The sequence below is a fragment of the Trichoplusia ni genome, chromosome 22, assembly GCF_003590095.1.
Source record: "Trichoplusia ni isolate ovarian cell line Hi5 chromosome 22, tn1, whole genome shotgun sequence".
NCBI classification, from domain to species: Eukaryota; Metazoa; Arthropoda; class Insecta; order Lepidoptera; family Noctuidae; genus Trichoplusia; species Trichoplusia ni.
Window position 1 is genome coordinate 2704045 of NC_039499.1, and position 17500 is coordinate 2721544.

General features: G+C 34.0%; 1 protein-coding gene across 4 annotated transcripts in view; it reads left to right on the plus strand.

Annotated features, from left to right (window-relative positions):
• The first annotated feature begins 1208 nt into the window (after positions 1 to 1208).
• LOC113504627 (myelin transcription factor 1) overlaps positions 1209 to 17500 on the plus strand; it is a 201290-nt gene continuing 184998 nt past the window's right edge. For 2 of the 4 annotated variants that reach the window (XM_026887032.1, XM_026887033.1), the window contains exons 1-2: positions 1211 to 3597; positions 10797 to 10905. In XM_026887032.1, the coding sequence (XP_026742833.1) occupies positions 10798 to 10905 (108 nt within the window). In that variant the 5' untranslated portion in view covers positions 1211 to 3597; position 10797. Of the gene's footprint in view, positions 3598 to 10796; positions 10906 to 17500 lie in introns of those variants that run through there. The other 2 variants (XM_026887035.1, XM_026887034.1) reach the window with 2 other exon arrangements.

The window sequence follows — 17500 nt, forward strand, 5'->3', positions numbered from 1 at the left end:
CGCTTGAATGTTTTTATTTTTGGTATGTCGTGTGGGTTAATATGGGTTAAGTTAAGGTTATTAGTATTAACGGAAAACAGAATATTTTAGAATTATTCTAGGGCTGTTTTTTATAAACTTTTAGTTTAGTTACTCAAATAAAAGCACTACATGATTATTTTAATGTAACTTATACGGCCATATCCACTCCATTTATGAATAAGAATAAATTACGCAGGTTCTACATTTTAATCAAATTAGGGATACAATTTTTGATTGAGTTGGCAAGTGATTTCTAATTTGAATATTACAGCGAAATTGAAATCAATCTGCGAGTCGGCGGCAAAATTTCCAAGGTTTCGATGTACCTGTCATCCCGCGTGACTTGTGAATCACCTGAAGGCTGAATGTAGGTACAATCGCTGACAGAAAATCAATTCTTGAGATGAGATGAGAAAAAAACTTGTTTGACTTCATTCGTGTTTGGAATCTGTTTACGCTTACTTTAATTGTAGGTTTATTTATTTATGTTAAAAGTAAAATTAAACAGAAATGTTAAAACTTTATAAGAGATCTTCTAAGTTCACTTTATGCCATATTTTGTTTGCTTTTTCAGACAAAATTCAACTTTATTGCATTAACTTTAAAGCACATTCAAGTAGTTAAAATGCAAAATGTACATACAAACAAGTGCATTCAAAACCCCCGACAGAAATAAAAGTTTTCCTTTAAACATAATTAAATACCTAAAAAAGCATTCCTAGAAAAGTATTTTTATTATTTCATGCGATGTAAGTGAGTGTACAGTCTACAGGGTTGCCACAGAGACCCGGCCGTTCGATTGGGTTGGCAGCCCTAGCAAATACCGGGGAACTATGAATGACTTATACCGTAATGTGTTCGCTATCGGTAAACCTGTTTTTGTGGCTCATTCGAGTAAGTTTTTCTACTTTTCTACGCAAGCTAATAATAACATGGAGTCGATTATTTGATTGGTTCTTTGTTCCAAGTTAGGTTAAGTTCAATAAGTAATGTGTAAAGATATATTAGGAGTATGTGTAGAGTGAACGACTGATATAATGTAAGTTTTGAATAACAATTTAATTTTAAAATGTATGTCTACGCGGTATATTACAGCTACGCCGTAGGCTTTAAGATGTAGTTTTAAGAATGATACTTTTAAGCATATTGCTTACTTGATATTATTATTATTTTTGTAGAAAAAGCGACAAAAATTTATAATTATTTTTATTTAAGAAAAAATATTTATTCAAGTGCCAAGTAAGTGCAAAGCAAACACGAAAACAAATCCCAGCCAATAAAGTAACTTTACTTAACAAATAGTTTCGCTATTCGACGAGCACTCGTTCAACAAATTCTCTTTTCAATTAAATAATAACAAAAGTAAAGAATGCTGAGTTTGTGGAAAAAAAACGACAGAGGAAAAGGTGACCTTTAAGTCGTACAGTACGACAGTCTTATGTATTTAATATCGCAGTTACATTTTATTTGCGCATATTGTACTAGGCTACTTAGAAAACAAAGAAAGATTAGCTATTTACCTTTTATACTGGTATTAATATTGCTTATGAAAAATATTAGCTTACTCTACTAATAAGAAAACAGGTCGGTCATTTCATTAAATCTGTTATTCAATAGCTTTTCCATCTACCGAAAAACAAAATTCTTAATTTAAAACTTGTAAAACATTAAGCAATTATCGAAGTTCATCAGCAAAACTTCTTAAATAAAATTATATACCTATCTAAATGATCTGTATAGCCCGACTTATTCACAACAAACATAAACAGTATCTCAAGCTAACTTATTTATCTCGTAAAATACTTGTTAATACTCCACCCCGGGAATTGTACGATGAAGTCGGGCTTCTCTCACCCACCGACACCCGGATCAGTCGACCGACCAGTCGACCAACTAGTTGAGCAACCCCACAATCCAATTTATTAAGACCTTTGAATTTGTATTTCTTCGCGTCAGTTTAGTTTATTGTCACAATATAGAAGGGGGATAGGAAGGTCAAGGTATAAAAGGCAACAGATTTGTTTGTTCACAATTCTATGGATAATTCGTATAAAAGGAGTGTAGGGGTGTGTGGGGAGAATCATCTAAGGACAAAACTTGTTTACACTACTTACGGAATTAAATCACTTCAGCGGGTGTTTGCTAAAGTGGTCCGGTGACTTTTGACTTAAGTAACGACCTATTTGTTTTAATTGATCGCGGACCGGAAGGGGTTTGCTTTGTTTTTAATGGATTTAATCGACTAAGCTTCATTAACCAAAATGATTTATAAACATTATTTTTTAATAAAGACATAAGTTTAGATTTTATACCCTCTTCGAGTAGAGCATGTTAAATTTCCATACATTATGCAGTAATCACCCCACCGACACACAAAAGTTATGCAAATTAGAATACATTCATATTTGGTGACTCACTAAACAAAATTATAGTTGTTGGACTGTAGAGCACAGGGAGCTTCGTAATACACTGACCTACACAAAGTAAACCATCGTTTACAAATACACCGAGCACGTAATTAAAAAGTAATTTGTTAGTAGTGCGCGCAACTCCAATATGACTCAACGGCAAACTTGCGAACAAACTTTTAATTTGAACTTGGCCACCGATAACAATGCTGCAAAGTTGTGGCAGTCGGCGGAGGGAGCGGGGAAACGCCAATCTTCCTCACATTGCAGTACATAACCGTACTTCTTTGTAAGAACACCTCGCAAAACTTTGTCGCAAGTAAACTCCGCGAAGTAGCTAAGTCGCGAGCTGGAAGCCGTCGGCGGCGCCCGCTCCGCTAGCCGCTCCGCTCGCCCTGGCCGCCCCCCGCTACGCTGCTAACAACGATCCGCCTCCGACAAACAAACGGACAAGTTTTAATGTTTTGCTCACAAAGTGTATGATTAAACGCGGAGAGCGGCGGAGAGAGTCGGCCGTAAGTTATTGATTTTCCCCGACCGAACCCCTGTCGACTACGAGCCTCGCGGTACGGTAGAGGAGCGCTACGAGGTTATACCACTTCTTAACTTTTTTTAAACGGATTTACAACTACTTTTAGTGTAAACAATGTGTTCCAAATCACTTTTTGTGACCGATGGACAAGTTTTTGTGTGCTAAAATAAGTGCTGACAAGTTTTATGTGCAACTTTAGATGCGAAAAGTTAGTGTTTGCTGCGCAACCGTACCGCTGGTGGCACAAGTCGCGCACCCTACAACTTCACGTCGCTCTACGTTCCGAAGTTAACGCAAAGTTCCGCCATTTTGGAACATGCTCACAACCCACTTGTTTTATAAAGAAACTTTTTATTAATTCCTGTGGGCCGCGGAGTGTCAGTAAGATGTTTTGAGGTTATGCTGAAAGACGAAAGACCGATTTCTGACTCGGAGGTGTAGTTCTAGTATTATTGTGACTGTGTGGACGCTGAATACTAGTGTTTGTGTTCATTTGATATATTGTTTTGAAGTGTAACTCGAGTGACGTACCTTGGATGCTCTTGTAATTTGTGTTTACTTCTGGCAAAAGTGAGGAGGACGCTCGGAGCTGTGTTTTGACCTTGCCTATGGATCTGGCACGCGATTAAGTGACAGGTGATAAGTAGTAAACTTTGTTTTAGTAGTTTATATGGCCGGTAGAAAAGTTGTGTCACTGAAAAGTTTCACTCAAAAAGTGTTTACGAGTTGCTATAACTATTTATATGGAGTGAAATCACTTGGAAGTGGGGCATTGTTGTGATTTCGAGTGAGACAAAAGCAAAAATGATATGTTTGAAGTTCTTATTGTGATTTAAACAGCTTTTAAATGATGTTATTCGGGTATTAAGTGCATAAATAATTTATCGTGTTGCGAAGTGATTTGAGATAATTATGCGTGATATAATAAGGCGAATTCGCGATGACAGATTTATAATATTATCTTAATGGTGCTTAAATAATACAACATACACAATAAACAAATAATTTTCTCATTACATCAAACGAATTAATTTTCTTGGAAATGTTCCGTGAACTAAGCGCAAGACAGACTTCTTGGAAGAGGAATTTAAAATCATATTTAAGCAAGGCGTAACCTTGTTATGGCGTTTGACAGTTGGCAAAATATTCATAATAATCTATTCTGGTATTTAAATGTATTGAACAAACTCTAAGAAATGGCTATTTAACTTTAAATTAATCAAATTGACTAGTTTTAACTGAACACTATTTTAATAAATACATTTTAAGCATATTAACTACCGTACGTGTATCAGCTTTTGTAGACTAAATTGAGCTCATTAAAACTTTGAGAGATTATAAAATGATAGAGGTATAGTTCCTGGCGTTCCACAATAGTCGCAAGCGGGATATGAGAATATCTCAGAAATTAAACTTACCGTACTCAGTTATTCTGAGAAGATTACTGTACGCAACACACGGAAATGATTTAACCTACTTCCAAGTGATCCGATCTCCAATAAGAACATTCTTTTTATCCTATACGTAAACATTTATTTAGTAACGTAAGTCCTGTCGAACTATCTCATAAATAAAGTAAAAAGCACACGATATTGGGTCGTTTTATTGAGGACGCTATTACAAAGTCATTTCAGCGACCGGTCCCAGTCTCAGTCCATTGTAGAAGGAAAATCTTTCTACAGTCACGGCTCTCGATGGGATAACGCAGATGGCTTTCGGTTCTAAAAGGTCTCACAGTCTATTCTACTCCCAAATGATAATTAACCTAATCCCCTTTGCTTAGAGCCCAATCTTGCTCGGCGCCCAAGAAAGCTATGAAACTTTGTTAAATAACTTTTCAGATAACTTGAACTTGGCGTATTTGCGCGAAGTTGTAAGCGGAATTCTACCGCGAGCTAATTCAATCTGTACCCGCTTGTAATAAATGTTGTTTTCGCGTAATGCCAATTGGGGAGTTAGTGTATTCCGTTGAGTTGAAAGTTCTGGACTTCACGAAGCAAAACGCGAACTTTTGTAGAACATTTCAGTGTAGTTAGTACAATGTTATAATGGAAATAAGCACTTCAAATGGCGTAGTCTGCAACTGTGCTTATAGGTGTGTGGATCGATCGGCGGATGTTTTCCTGTGATGGATAACAATCACAGTTTTGACAGTTGTTCGATTGGATCTGCCGAAGATATTAGAGTTGGTTATTAGCTTTGGGATCGAGCACATACTTACTATACATACCTATATACGTTGATGCTTATGGAGATTTATGTTTGCTGATATTTGTTTAGGATTCGAGTTTTGCTAATGCTATCATCGTAATTTGATATGTTGCGTAACAAAGGATTTGATGTTTAGGAGTATTAGAGTACCTACTATGTTTATTTTGTGAATCATTTAAGATCTTTCACTACTTCTGCAGGTATGAATATTTATATACGCAAGTAATGATTGTGAACTAAAGAGATTGAGATAACTTTATCTTTACGTCTGTTTATTTTTAAACCACTTTTCTAAGAACAAAATGCTATTCATAAAATTCTATGACGTCAAAGTAAAAATGAAATTATTATGCAGCCATCTTGGGCAGTACTCTAAATATAAAGACAAAGGAAGATCGTCATGACACACACAAATAAACAGAGAACATTACGAACGTTGATACAACTACGCATACATAATCCCAACACACACACACATACGTATCTATTATACATGATTACATAATACGTACGAATAAGTTATACGAGTTTCCCAGGAACCTGAAAGCTCACTGTAACAACATATTTAATTGTATAGTATGTTATACATTCAAGCACATTCAGAATTTACTACTAGCTTCTGAATTAAACCCTAATAACTCGCGCAATTTGTAACGGAACAACCACCGTTCTGTCGTTCATTTGAAAGTAAACTTTATTGTTATAAACTTAAGTTCCATTCTTGTTTAAGTGATAGGAGCTGTCAAGTCAGTTTTCGCTTGCTTCAGCACATTTCGCTCCGTTTCTTTTTATTTGCTTTGAACAATAAATGGGTCTTGACTATACAACTGTCTTATATACGTGACTGTGCGATATTATGCGCACGTAAACAGTATGGCTTCGATTTTATTGGATAATTCATGAGTTGGTTGTAAAATTTCGATTTTGCATAATATAAGGTCAGAAGGACCCTCAAAATGAGGAGGATAAAGTAATAAAATGATAGTAAAGTTTCGTGATTGGATTATAAAATGTTAATCTCGTGATTTTTCTTGGAAACTTACAAGTACTTTGGAACTAAGAATATAAAAATACATTTTTTGTAACATTAACTTTTTTCTTGAGTTTTAAAACTGTTTAATGGTCGTGTTCTTTGTAACTACGTAGTTATATATTTAAGACTGAATAACTCTGCGTCACTCTATCTAAAAAGTTATTTATTAAGAAATACATATTTATTTTATTTACTTGTGACTACAATATACCCACCATAAACTTTGCTTAAAATCGAAACTTAGCTATAACCAATAGTATTAAAAAAATAGGCACCAAAAAAGAGATATCTGAGACCTTACTACGTAGTCGTAAAGTAATACTTTTGCGTCTGTGGGAGTGAGAGAGCGCGCTACATTACGTAGATCGGCATCTCTCTTCCACTCGCACCTCATACCACACTTCAAAAGGAGGTCTTATGTACCGTAGTTCTTTGTATTCAGTATATTGTTGTATCATGATTCCATATTATATCGATATCTATTTGAATACTCGATAACCTGGGAGGTGCTGGGTATTCTCGCAACTGTTGTGGTTGATCAAAGGTTGTATCAAAATGTTTCGGTTAGAAACTAATTTTATAAAAGTACTGGATGACAAGGTAATCGTTGTTTTAGCTTATAAACATAATTTAAGAAAGTTTTGGTCTCGCAAAACTTTATATACGAATAAATAAATAAAAAATGTAAGAAATCAGTTACGGTTCATACAAAATTGCGTGAAAAGCGGTCAGGCCGTTTCGCAGGAGTGAGGTGACTAAAATTGTGACTCATTATATGATCCCTTCCTGTAGAGTGTGTGCAAACAAAAGTTTTACATAACAGAGTCCAACAATATAAATAAAAAAAATGTCACACTTCATTAAAATCTACATACAATATCTTGACTATTTGAGTAGTCAAAATGGCGAACCTACATCACTGTATATTATGATTTGTCGCCCTATTTATTCCTCACTTTCAGGCCTTGAACTAAACCTATACCATAAATAATACCTGTTATCTCGTTTTTGTATCGAAGCTTAAAAATATTCATCATAGCCTTGACTATTAATACCCAGGCGCCCTGACTCGGCGAATAAAAAGTTCTATTTAAACTTTTTGCACGAGCAAACGCGGGCTTTTTGTTCAAAGTATACATTTGAATTCGCTGGCTGAAAACCTACAAGTATTTACAAAGAGTAATAGAGTAAGTTTTCGTTATTGAGGGGGAAAAGAGAAACAATGAAAAGTTTTTACTCCAGTTATGTTTACGTTATTGTTCCTTAACACGTTTCTTTTTGATAACTTTTTTGCAATTAAATCATTCGAATTTTTACATTGTATTATTTTGTTGAGTTTTGTTTAATTCATTAAAAGTTGAAATCATTGAAATAGTCTTGAACACATTTTAAAGTAGACTTTGGTGTTTATTCATGAATGACGTGGCTGAGCTTTTACGTTAGATATTAGTCGTTAAATTAGTAGTCTAAAAGATATTTGATCTACGAAATATGCCAAAAACATCAAAATCTGTCAAGCAGTTACAAAAAACTTCGATACCAAACAGTATGACACGATACTTTCATAAAACATACCTGTAAGAAACTCTTTCCTTTGTCTTGTATTTACAGCCATATAAATGCTTTGATAAAGTAAAAAAATAAACCGAATTTATATGTCAGTGTAACAAAGGTTTTATGTTACTGGCTGAATATCACAAAATCAGAAGTACAAGTGCACGACGAGTGGGAACAACGGTCTCATTAAGTAAGACAAGTTGCCGTTTTCAGGCTTTCCTCTTCTCTTAATATCATTTTCATTGGATATTATATAATTAGGGGATTGAATATAATTACGATGTGGTCTTGAAGATGATGGCAGAGTTTAATTATTTTATCTGCTGTGTAGGTACAGGTGTTAAATATTATGTCTGTATTTGTGCTTGTTTTGGTAACGTACTAAACGGCCTTGCCAATGTTGATAAAAGCTTCGTTTTGGGTAGCTTGAACTCTAAGAAAATACCTTCCAAACTGCAAACGAACGCTAGTGAATAACATGTTTACGTATATAATTTACTAAGAATAATCATAGGAAATGAATGCTTTTCATGAACCTATCACGGTAACAAAGATTTATTCAAATTAAACAGTCCCTTTGTTACAATTACTCCAGTCGGAAATAACTTTACATTCCTATTATTAGCTTCGTAAATCGTAATCTCAATTAATCATAGTTGTCGTCTACAAACTCCGTTAGTTTTGTCATTAAATTACACAAGCTCCAACACAGCAAATTACCTGATTGATTACGTTAAAATAGCTTCGAAAGCAAGTACTTAAGTCAAATACAAATGATCCTTATTACTCCCCAAAACATTACAAAATCAAACTAAACCTTATCTGCAAAAAGTTAAGATTCAGATTCGCCAGTCGCAGATACGTTTGATGGAGTCCGCAAATAGGATAAGAGCTGTTGTTGTAAAATTTATTTTATGTCATCAACTATAAGATAGAATTTTAAATGCAAGTTTTGTACACTTCAATATAGATCCGTAGCCTACTTTATTATTGTAATGAATATAAATGAAGGTAAATATTACTTTACCATTTTCCTACGAAATTCAATTATTTATGATCAGTTCGGTACGGTTTATTTTCCAAAGGTAATCTATGAAAAATATATAATGCAGTACGAAAAATAGATTTTTTCTTTGTTTTAATGTTACTAACTTTCTTATACTACCGATCATTCTGAAATGGAATTGTGTTAAAGATAAAATGTTATCGTAACTCGACGATATACATAAGTTACTTTGAAAGTACAATATAACATTTTTATCGAAATTAGCTGCATATTCGTACACAGCATTGAAACTTACGAACTTTTTTCGAAAGAAGGTAGATGTTTTGAAAAATAACTTGTACTATTAAATATTTGCCAGCTTTAATCAGTGCATTAAAAGTAATTTGCAGAAAAAGTTGGCATCTTAAGTCAAAGCAATAAGGTTCATTTTAGATTTGTGTTTCAGTTTGTCCAATGTTCAAAACAAGATTTACTTTGAAAACCTGGTTATAGGTCCTTTTTTAATATCGAATATCAGCTATGCCGGCTAAAAAACAGGTAGACCCAAAAAAAAAACAAAAATCCTTGGTGCTACCTTAAGTCCAGGCAATAAGGTTCATTTTAGAACTAGTTATTACCACGTCCATTATAACTACAACCTTTTCTTTTCATATCTGTTCATAGGTTATCACAGAATTATGAACCTATAATAAAGCGTAGGTGGACGAGTGCCCTCGTTGCACACCCACGTTCCTCCTGAGATTAAAAGTCCTCAACCTGTTTACATGAAAATATAAATAGCGCTATCTCAGAAAACGTACAAGTGTATAAAGTGAAGAGGGAGATGGAAATATAGATGAGTAATTGTTGCTTGCGGCTTCGCTTGCATAGATGTTGGTTTTAGCTGCAAAAACACGACTCCTATACCATGTCAGCTCGATCCATACCAAATTTCATCGAAATCGGTTCACCCGTTTGGGCGTGAAGATGTAACAATACCTATATGTTATGTGTGTCTATAATATAGTATAGACTAGACACAGACATATTCATGCGTATGTATAGGTACATACGCATGTAGTAGGGTACGTACAACAAAATATTTTCATCTGAATTTTACAACATCTTCATATTACAAAAATAAAGAAGTTTTCTTAAAATACCACGTGGGCAAAGTCTCTTATTCTCTCTCTCTCAATCTCTATTAGTGTTGCTCCTTGTAACCTCATATGCGAACAGAGGATGCAATAAGGCATAATGCTCGTTCGTAACCTTGTCACAGTAGCGACACTCCGTGCATTTCAAATAACAAACGGAACAAATGCTTACGTTGTTGTTCTTTATTTCTCCTTTTTTGTTTACTTCAGAACAATTGTTAAAGTTTATTCCTGTAAATTGATGTAACTTCTTTTTATTTTACGCTTACTTCAGTCAATATTTTTGAAGGACTTTAGTATTAGATGTCATCTTCTAATATATAAAATTCCCGTGTCACAATGTTAGTTACCGTACTCCTCCGGAACGGTTCGACCGATTTTTATGAAATTTTGTACATATTATATTGGGTAGGTCTGAGAATAGAACAACATCTATTTTTCATACCCCTAAGTGTTAAGGGTTGCACACACTAAAAAAATATTTTATTTTCTGGACGAAATTGTTTTTTTTTTTATAATGTGGCATTAAAAATACATACAACTAGAAAAAAAAATATTCGGCAATACAACGTTTGCTGGGTCAGCTAGTTACTCATATAAATAATCCGTTCATTGTATCTATTACAAACTTTAATAGCTAGACTGTTCAAATTGGTTAATCAAATCAAATCATTTTTTCATCTATATTGTTGTATACAATATTATATTTGCTGAATTGCTGACCTTTGCAAACTACAAAAAAAGGCTTAACATAAAGCTAAAGCAGACATTTGATGACTTCTTATCTGAAAAACAAAATCCCAACTTTATAAAGGCTGCATAGTTTTACCTTAACTTTTCGATAATAAGTAATAGGAACACTTTTAAGTGACTCAATATATTTCTTCCTCAGAATGTCACGCAAGTCCCGGCAGGGGTACAGCATTCGGCACCTGCTGCAGCTGCCGAATGCGCCGCGCAGCCCGCCGTCTGTGCCGCACCCGCCGGCACCATGCATAAAGGTCAGTCGAGTCCAGCATGCTGTCTAAATGGATTTATGGAACCCTAAACACAACAGACAAGAAAACAGGTTAAGAGATAATCTGTTTTTAGGGTATAACGCGCTCATAATGAAAATTGACTCTCCTTTTTTTAATGAGCGCGACTTGTATTACATAGCTATATTCTTGTTCCAAAATAAATAAGGCCAGTATCATTTTCAGTGTAAATGGATTCTACTAAAATCGTAAAAAAGTAAAGGTCGACAAAGAAATCTCATATACATATGTAGATGCTACATTCTCGTTAATCGAAAATTTTGCTTCAATTATTTTTCCTACATTTGTTATCCACTAGTAGCAGTTCATTGAAATCGCAGCATTTCAGTACGATGCCGATGTTAAGAAACCAAGCGTTAGTAAGGTCTTGATAAGGTATTCTAATTAAGTGCCCGTGATAAAGTTCTAAGTTCGTTTATCGTCGTAAGTTATCTTTAAATGCTAAGACAACAAATTTGAGTGACCTTGATAGGATTCCAGTAGGACATGAAGTAAACTTATATGTACATTACAAAATCATTTTAAAATAATTATATAGGAAATAAGTCTTAAGTTGGCTAAAATATAATTTGAATTTGATAAATCAGCAAATAATATCAAAGTTTACAGATCCTTTTAGTAATGACGACGACGCGGCGACGTTATAGCTCTTTGTGTCCAAGGCCAACAAAAACTATTTAAGTAAAATTTTCCTGAAAGTTTATTTAAACGAGATTAATGCACAAGGTGTATTCATAAATTTGCAGAATGAACTTTTAATTTGGTAACTACTAAAAACATTGTTTTGTTATTGAAAAAAATAATTAATTTACTAACCATTTATTTAATAAGTAAATTAAAAGTTTTTCTCCTGATAACAGTACGGATAAGTACTCGGTCTGTGGACTGAAATTATCTAAATACGTTCTCCTCCTTAAACCAGTACTACTTGATTAATAACACTTTTACATCGCAGATAAATTATATCATTATGCTACTAAAATTTCATTGTCCGTAAAGTTCACCATTATATTTCGTAGCATATGAGGCAAAAAAAAATAACCATCAGCTTGAGAAAAAAATACAACACTTCCATAAATGTATAAGCGCCTTAAAAAGTGTATAAGGACGTACATTTATGCATAGTAGATGTCAAATCTCGTATAGACAAGGAAAGTTCTATAAGGAAGGAACAAACCATAAGATATCGATTTCTAAGATTTTACTTGCCTACAAATAACTTTGTAAACTTTTTTATATTTATTTGACTAACTAGCTTTGAACAATAGCTGTTAACTTAGCTGTACTTCTACCACGACCTCTCAAACCGCATGTGTGTGACTGTTGCATGTGTGGAAGAGAGACCTCTATATACGCTTTGTAGAGCGCTCTCGCTCTTAGCATTGCAATGTAGTTTGAAGAGGTAGGCCCCTGACCGGCAATGTCACTCGTGTAAATCAAGGTTGCGAGCTATTTCAGATTGTTCAGGGGACGTACGTATTTTAGGATTGGGTCAAGATGAGCCATTGTTTTATTTTTGGATGTAATTTTCGTATTGAGGCTATTAAGTTGAAGTTTATGTTTAAGTAAAAGTAGGTGATAAGTAGGAATTAGTTTTTGGTAGAGTCAAGTTATTGTAATTGATAATATTCTGCATAAATATTTGTGTTATGTAAACTGTTGAATAGTTATTATTTAAATATTAACGTTTTGGCCGTCAATTAATTAGATAAAAACAAAGAACCTTCTTTCTGAAGAGTATTTTGAAATTCAAGTTACGAAAAAAAAAATATTTTTTACTCGAGGCCTTTATTTTATCTCCACATTAACATACCGACTCTCATCGTTTAACATTAGCAAAATACATATTTGAATAAATCTACTTAAATATGCGAGAACACAAGACGCTATAGAATTTTCTGAAAAACAAACGCTTTCCAAAACAAAACAGACATTTATAATTGAATAACTCAACCGTACACACATACCTAAGTACGTACAACCTACGTGTACGTTATGAAACAGGCCAACTTCTTCGAAGTACAATAAATTATTAAGAAAAACAACCAGTGTAGGTAATCGTTTCGTAAAAGTTACTCGTTCAAGTGGCGCCTCTGGCGGTGGAAATTTGAATTAAAACATACAAGTAAAAATATAACTTTTACAGAGTTTTTATTATGAACAGCGTCCTTGGTTTAGCTTCTTTTTTTTTCTTGAACATAAAAGTGAAATTAATATTTGTCATACTTTCACGAGATTACATTAAGACTCATTTGAAAGCGCCCCTAGCGGTATCAATTTGACACACAACTGATGCCACTAAATATATTAACCTTATTTTTTTTAATATAATTCTGTTTATATATTTCAAAAATGTTGCACTATATGTGTACATGTCTTGTTAGTTAAAATAATAGTAATTTTAAATGTTAAGATTTCATCTGTATTGTAAACCGCGCGACAGATTCGAAACAGAACCATTTCAGTCGCCTTGCAGTTCAACCCTCCGAGGAGGGTTACTTAAGAGAGCATGCGAAAGCTCATCGTAGTTCTTACAACAAAACCGAGATGGCGCTGTTACAAACGTTTAGTATTACGCACAATTTATTCGATTTTATTATATTCGACGTAAATATATTTTATTTAGTTTGCGATTCTTATTAGTATTTAAATCAATAATATTTATTTTATAAGTATTCGTATATTTCAGAACTTGTAAAAAGCATTATTTTCGTATTGTTATACCTACAGTACAAGCCAACGATTTAATATTTTTTTAAACTATTTGTATATTTAAAAACTTGTAAAAATCTTTATTTCCTTTTCATTACAATATCAGCCAACGAGTTAATAATAAAGACACAGTTTGTTTAGAATATAGTTTTAGTTTATCGAATTTGACGCTATCAATCATATTATCAATAACCAAATATTGTCTACGTCCACTTGTCCAACAACAAAAAGGTACTCGCATTTACCACTAGTTTTAACCCAAGGCCATCCGAACCTTCGCCAAAATCCAAGCATCAAATCTCAAAAACACTACGACAGATCGGTACAAACAAATAAATCAATCAAACAGTCAAATGGGGTAAACAGAATTCTTGTCCAAAGCAAACGTATTTAGTTCTTGTTGGTTAGCTTGACCCTACCGCCCCCTGTCGCATTCCTGCTCGAAGTATCCCGGCATTTTCGACAATTTCGACCTTTCAGTATTTATTTGGAAAGCAAATCAACTATTTATTTATTGGCTATCGCTTTGATCGTCGACTGACCTCGAGCAAACACGATTGTCGTTATATGCGATGGGATTAGTATGGATACGCTTAGGTACTGTTTAAGTTTGAAATTGCTTTTCTTCTGTTACATGAAATTTAGTTTATGTTACGAACGACAGATCGTTAATTTAGTCAATGTAGATTGATATTTTAATTTGATTTTAAGTGCCTATTTCAATGTCAAGTAAAGCTTTCATTATCTGTATCTTTTAAATAACATCGATTTTTTTTATTTTATTTTTTCGGGTTTTTAGTCGTGGTATAGTAATTTAATGTATTACTATTACCATTTCATTAACTTTCAAAAGTATTGAAATGTATAAAATAAACAATTGTTTAAAAATGACTACAACAACCACCAATCTGTTTTACGGTTTGGGGGTGCTAAAAATTAAAATATTAATTCCTTTCTGTAGGTATTTAAAAATAATTCTTCTTAATATATATTCTTCATTCCACGACTTATCCATGCATATCCCAACGCTCCACAAAAAGGGTTTTCTTTACACGGCTACCGTCCCGGGCACGCGGCGTCGGACATTTGTCTCGCTCCTCATTCTTGTAAGAATTAATGTCTTTATGGGGGTCCAATTCTCTTGTGTCTCCTACCCTATAGATATTGCAATGTGATTTTAGGAATGGGAAAGATATTTGAACCCTTCAAGGGATCTCAGGTGCTTTTTGATAACTTACTTTAGTTCAATATTTGTCAGGCTAGTCAGAATATTTGATGTAACCACAAATTGCGAAGACCAATCCAGAAACATTAGTTTCACCTAAAAATCTGATTCTCCTTTTAATTTTTAGACTAGGTATTGTCCTATTGTTTTGATAAGCTCTTTCTTTTACAAAATTAATTTAAAACAATACAGCTGTCAAAAATTGTCATTGAATTTACGCCCAGTTTATGTTGAACGCGGAATTTCTATAACGATATATTATATTTGTCTGGATAGACATAATTTCAAACTGCCGTAATAAATAAATAATACATTCTCTCTTTATTATCTCTTTCTATTTAATTTCTTAAATTCTAGAAAAAACCCCTTAAATGTACAAAATTGTTCTATTTATTATATACCATTTACACGAACACTGGACTGTCGACACAAACTTACCTTTCCTTGGCTTTTATTTATTATTTAGCAATACCTACACAAAATGTGTATGAAGTCGATAAATTCCCGGTTAATCCGCTGAGTGTTAAGTGATTAAGCACTCGGCGGGCGGTCCGGGGTCGGTCTCTTACGCACCGATTTGTTCAAACAGTTATAAACACTCAACGGTTTAGTGATGGTCAAAATACAGAGATATATCGACAGAAAACAGACTAAAACTCCTTTTAATATCGTGAGGACTTGTCGTAGCGTCACAGCTACATTTGTCTACGAAGCGTAGAGGATGGCTACGGTTCGTAGCAGAGTATGATGTGCGTTCTTACGTTATCAAACGCACGGCAATAGGCGTTTTTTTTAACTGACGATAGTTTCAATACCTTCAACTACCAGCAACTCGTCGTTCAATACCCTGTGCATTGTCTCTTGATCTGAAACTTCCCGTTTCAAGTCCATAAAAAGAAAACCAACAACTTTTAATTTCAAAAAATAAGTTGTTTCTTCCTATCTTAAATAACCTTTTATTAACCTTAACTTATCGATATGCTAGAGTCCCATCTCTACCGGACATTACAGCAGGCGTTGACAGCGATATTTCTTTCGTCCGGCAACACCTTCGTGATAATTTACTATTGCTGTGCACTGCCCGATTGAAACCTTAACATTAATTGTTATTTATCGTTTATTGCTGAGAAGGGAAGATTTGTAACACAATAGTAATGTTTTATTGCATTGCAATTGAATAACAGATACTTCCGAAATAAATACAGGTAAAAAAGACGGTTCGTTTTTTGGTTTATTCAGCGCTCAGTTTTGAAAAGAAGATGATGGGAGCAATGATAAGTATTTCACGTTGAATGAAAAGAGAACAAAAAAGGTTATGGTTATGAAGTTTTTAGGTGGTAAACTAGAAAAAACAGAAGAATTGAAAACCACCTAATTTTTTGAAGTCGGTTGATGAGGAAAGATGCTGTTAATACTTTTACAACGTTCGTCACGTATGTAAGTGACGTAGGTTATTAACTATTAAGTAATTAAAACATTTGGCATATTTTCACAATAATTACATTCAACACAGTGTAGCAGTGTTTTAAAAAAATATAATTCTATTATAACTGTTAAGCTAGCAACAAAGATACAAAAATAAAAAAGTTGCATTTCGGCGATTTTGTAATACGCCGAAACGAAAAAAAACAACGTCGTCACTTAGATCACTACAAAATAGACTTGGATCGCTAAACACAATCAATTACACATCGGGTCATATAAAGTGCACACATTGTAATACATTAGGATCGCGCGATACAACGAGCGATATTGTTCCCGCGCGGCCACTTGCCGATAAACACCGCTAACGTGTGCCGATCACGACACTATAACGATCTCCAATTGCCAATTTTTGTGCACAAGAGCCTCGTTGTTGTTGTTTCTACGGGGTGATTTAATTTGGCTTGCAGTGGATAACAAGAGACTTTTTTTAAATGTTTTTGGGGAATTTACCAACCTTTTTTTTATTATTATTACATCATTCTCTGTATCACCATTCTGGTAATCGGTTGAAAAGTAATGATGAACAGTCTTGATAATGTAATAATGGCTAAAAAGTTACGGTTGTATTTTTTTATAATATCAATACGTAGATTAACGGAGATAAGATAAGTTTCTCGGAACGCCAACCCTAATTACATAAAGAATTGAATATTATGAATAAATATATAAGAATAGATTATGATACATGAGGACATACCTAAATTTGGAGTCTTTTTTTTTTATTGGTGTGTATCATAATCTTGATAATCTACACTCTCAGACGAAGAATGTTCTTTGTCAAACTGTCAATTTGTTTCGACACTTTTTTTCATGATGCAGACTTTCAATTTGTTATCCAAATTGAGTATTCATTCCAAAACAAATGCATGCAACGAAACACTCGCCGCATAATAACTAAACCTTTATAATAACTGGAAGACAGCACAGCAGTAAATTTACTCAAACACGGCACACGACACCGCGCCACAAACTTCTATGTAACATTTTGTCTTGAAGCAGCCGCGTCTCGACGTGACCCACCACCGCAGAATGCGAACCTCCTAACGAGTTTTTGAAAGCACCCCCTGTCAAGGAACGCCATCTTAAAGGGATTTGCACTTTGTAACTAAATTGTCTTGAAGAAATGGATATGACCAT